Here is a 2821-nt window from a genome sequence, read left to right as displayed (position 1 = left end):
GCATAAATATGAGAGACAAAGTGAATTTGGGTCTTATATTTAGAATCAAAATAAAAGTTAAACGATATCTTATACCAAGGACCAGAGATAGTAATTAGCAGCGTTGGAAGCACTATATATAAGCCCTGAAAATGACTTTGGTCAAGAGAGAATTAAATTACATTAATTGGCCTTTCATTATATAATCATGCGCATAATATACCGACATTCATATTTGGCTGCAAATTAATATATTTTAATGCATATGTTCAATAGGGCCAAAAAACGTGTATTAAATAAACTATATATGCACGTAATAAATTATTATGTTTCCAACCTAGAGAGATGACACAGCACTAAAAAAAGAACTGACAAAATATTTCGACGTGCGTGAAGAACAGGATCTTTGTAGCAAGCTAAGCAAGCCAATTCAACATGACGAAAAACGGATATTCAAAGACTTCTCGATTGTTTGAGGCAACTTTTTCCAAACAGTAGTAGGTATCTTCCCAGCTGGTCTGACTTTTCGTCATTTTCCCTCAGTTTCAACCCTCAAAATTCATATATATAGGCGCACACACACAACGTTGCATAATCCTCCTGGTTCAGTAGTAGGCAGACACACTCTTCTGTTTGAAGATGGGATTGCATGCAAAAATTTGGCACAACATTGCAAGGCCTGCATGTGACGTGTTCATAAACCACCGCACAGTTGATACGAGACGTACGGTGGTTCGCTTGCTGTACAACTATTTGATTCAGCAACGATGCAAGCCATTCTTGGACGCAGAAACTATGAAACCTGGAGATAGGTTGTTGGACACAATTGATAAAGCTATACGAGAATGTAAGGTTGGGGTTGCTGTCTTTTCGCCTCGTTATTGTGAATCTTATTTCTGTCTCCATGAGCTCTCACTCCTCGTAGAATCAAAGAAACAAATCCTTCCCATTTTTTATGATGTGAAGCCGTCACAGCTTCGTGTTGAGAACAGTGCAATTTTGAGCTGTTCTCAAAAAGATCTCAAGAGGTTTAATTTGGCAATTGAAGAAGCTAAGTCTATTGTGGGGCTGCCCTTCGACTCCTCCAAAGAGTATATTATATCTACTTTCTCTCTATCTCTTTTAGTTTTAGTTTTAGTCTTAGTCATGTCTCTTAATTTGCCCTGTTCAATTATCAATCACTTTCGATCTTGAAGCCGAGGCCCATGAATTTCTATGAAGTTTCCCCTTTTTTTCATACTTTCACCATTTTATGATTTTTTTAATATAAAACATAGAATCTTCACCCTCTTCCTCAAAAGGGAAAATTTTAGGAATTCATGGATTCTCAACTTCAGAAGATCCTTTCCCGACAAGCTCATGGGAATTGTTTGAAGTGCTGGGGGTAAGTTTATGAGAGGCAGGGAAACTCGATACGTTAATAGATTGGCACGCGATCGAGAAGATGAACATAGAACATATTAAACCAAAACAGTTTAATTTCAAATGCATAATACAGAATTAATTAATTCTAATTGATTTGAAAACATAGGCAATGGAAATATGATCAGTATGCATTATATTGAACTATTTTGATCACGTAAACAATTATATCATCTGATTTCTCTACAGATCATATCCTATATATCATCTATATATCAAACTAAAAGAAGACAGAAACACACACCTAGATTTGTTGATGATTGTTTTGCAGGTGAACGTTTTAATTAATTGCAAAACAACAACCAATTCATATAAAAACTCCAATTGAAGGAGAAGTAAACGTTGCAGTAGTATTGACATGAAACTTCGTTGTAGTTTGGTAATTAATTAATGTGGTGGGGTTGATTCATTTCAGTGACTGGTCGGAGCTGGTACGTGAAGCTTCTAATGCAGTAATGAGCAAATTGCATGAAGAAATGAGTGCATGAGTACTTAATCAAGAAATTTGGTCACCTTGCCAATGCTTCTATTTGTGTATTCTCCTTAGTTTATCAGCTCAGTTTGGCTTGATTAGAAGCTTTCACTAACATATACTATATCCAATCCTAAATATAAAAACTAGTTTGTAGTGTAAATCACTACACGTCAAACTATCTCTCATATTTAGGATCAGAGGCAGTGATGTTGGGTCAAATATAATAAGTAGCTAAATTGCCGCTAGTTCAGGGCTTATCCTTTAGGCTTTAAGCCGTCAATGTATGTAATAGTTCAATTCTATGCGAGTAATGTTTTTTCATCAAGTGCTCATCAAGTAATATTGTACTCCACAATGGTAAACGCTGTACAAGAAGAGCGTGAGTTTAATTTGTCGCCTACGTGTTTGTTTACTGTCAGGTTAATTTGGCACATCTATATATCTAAGTATATATGCAAACTAACAATGAGATATGATCAAACTAAACATGATTGTGATGTTTTAAGAATTTTAATATAATATTATAGCTTTTATATATGTACGTATATAAACTCATACTTTGTAAGAAGTTTGAAATAAGCTACTCCCTCGGTTTTCTAATATAAGAAATACTACCTCCGGTCCTTAATATAAGACCCTGGTTGACTTTTATTTTGGTCCTAAATATAAGACCTCAATCCACTTTGTCTCTCATATTTATATTTTTTTCCAAAATAGCCTTTCTAAAAATGATAGTTAGTCAATACACTTGATTAGTAAGGATATTTTAAGAAAGATAACACTTATTTAAGACAAATAACTAACTTAACTTACTTCCTTAATCTCCTCAAATTAGTCAACTGGCTCTTATAATTAGGACCAGAGGTAGTAGTTGAGTGTTGAATTAAGTTCCAAAATGTAAGACATCAATGCTTTTATTCTCCCATATTTATTTTTTTAAAATCA

General features: G+C 34.3%; 1 protein-coding gene across 1 annotated transcript; it reads left to right on the top strand.

The window, feature by feature from the left end:
• Positions 1–618: 618 nt before the first annotated feature.
• On the top strand, positions 619–1889 carry LOC114732393 (TMV resistance protein N-like). The gene is made up of 2 exons (XM_028919678.1): positions 619–1070; positions 1817–1889. Exons 1-2 carry the CDS (start codon positions 619–621, stop codon positions 1887–1889), a joined length of 525 nt encoding a protein of 174 aa, XP_028775511.1.
• The last annotated feature ends 932 nt before the right edge of the window (positions 1890–2821 follow it).

The sequence above is a fragment of the Neltuma alba genome, unplaced genomic scaffold, assembly GCF_004799145.2.
Source record: "Neltuma alba isolate B1F8T4 unplaced genomic scaffold, ASM479914v2 tig00012910_pilon, whole genome shotgun sequence".
Lineage (NCBI taxonomy): Eukaryota > Viridiplantae > Streptophyta > Magnoliopsida > Fabales > Fabaceae > Neltuma > Neltuma alba.
Note: the sequence above shows the minus strand (reverse complement) of the source record. Positions and strands in the feature narration are given on the sequence as shown.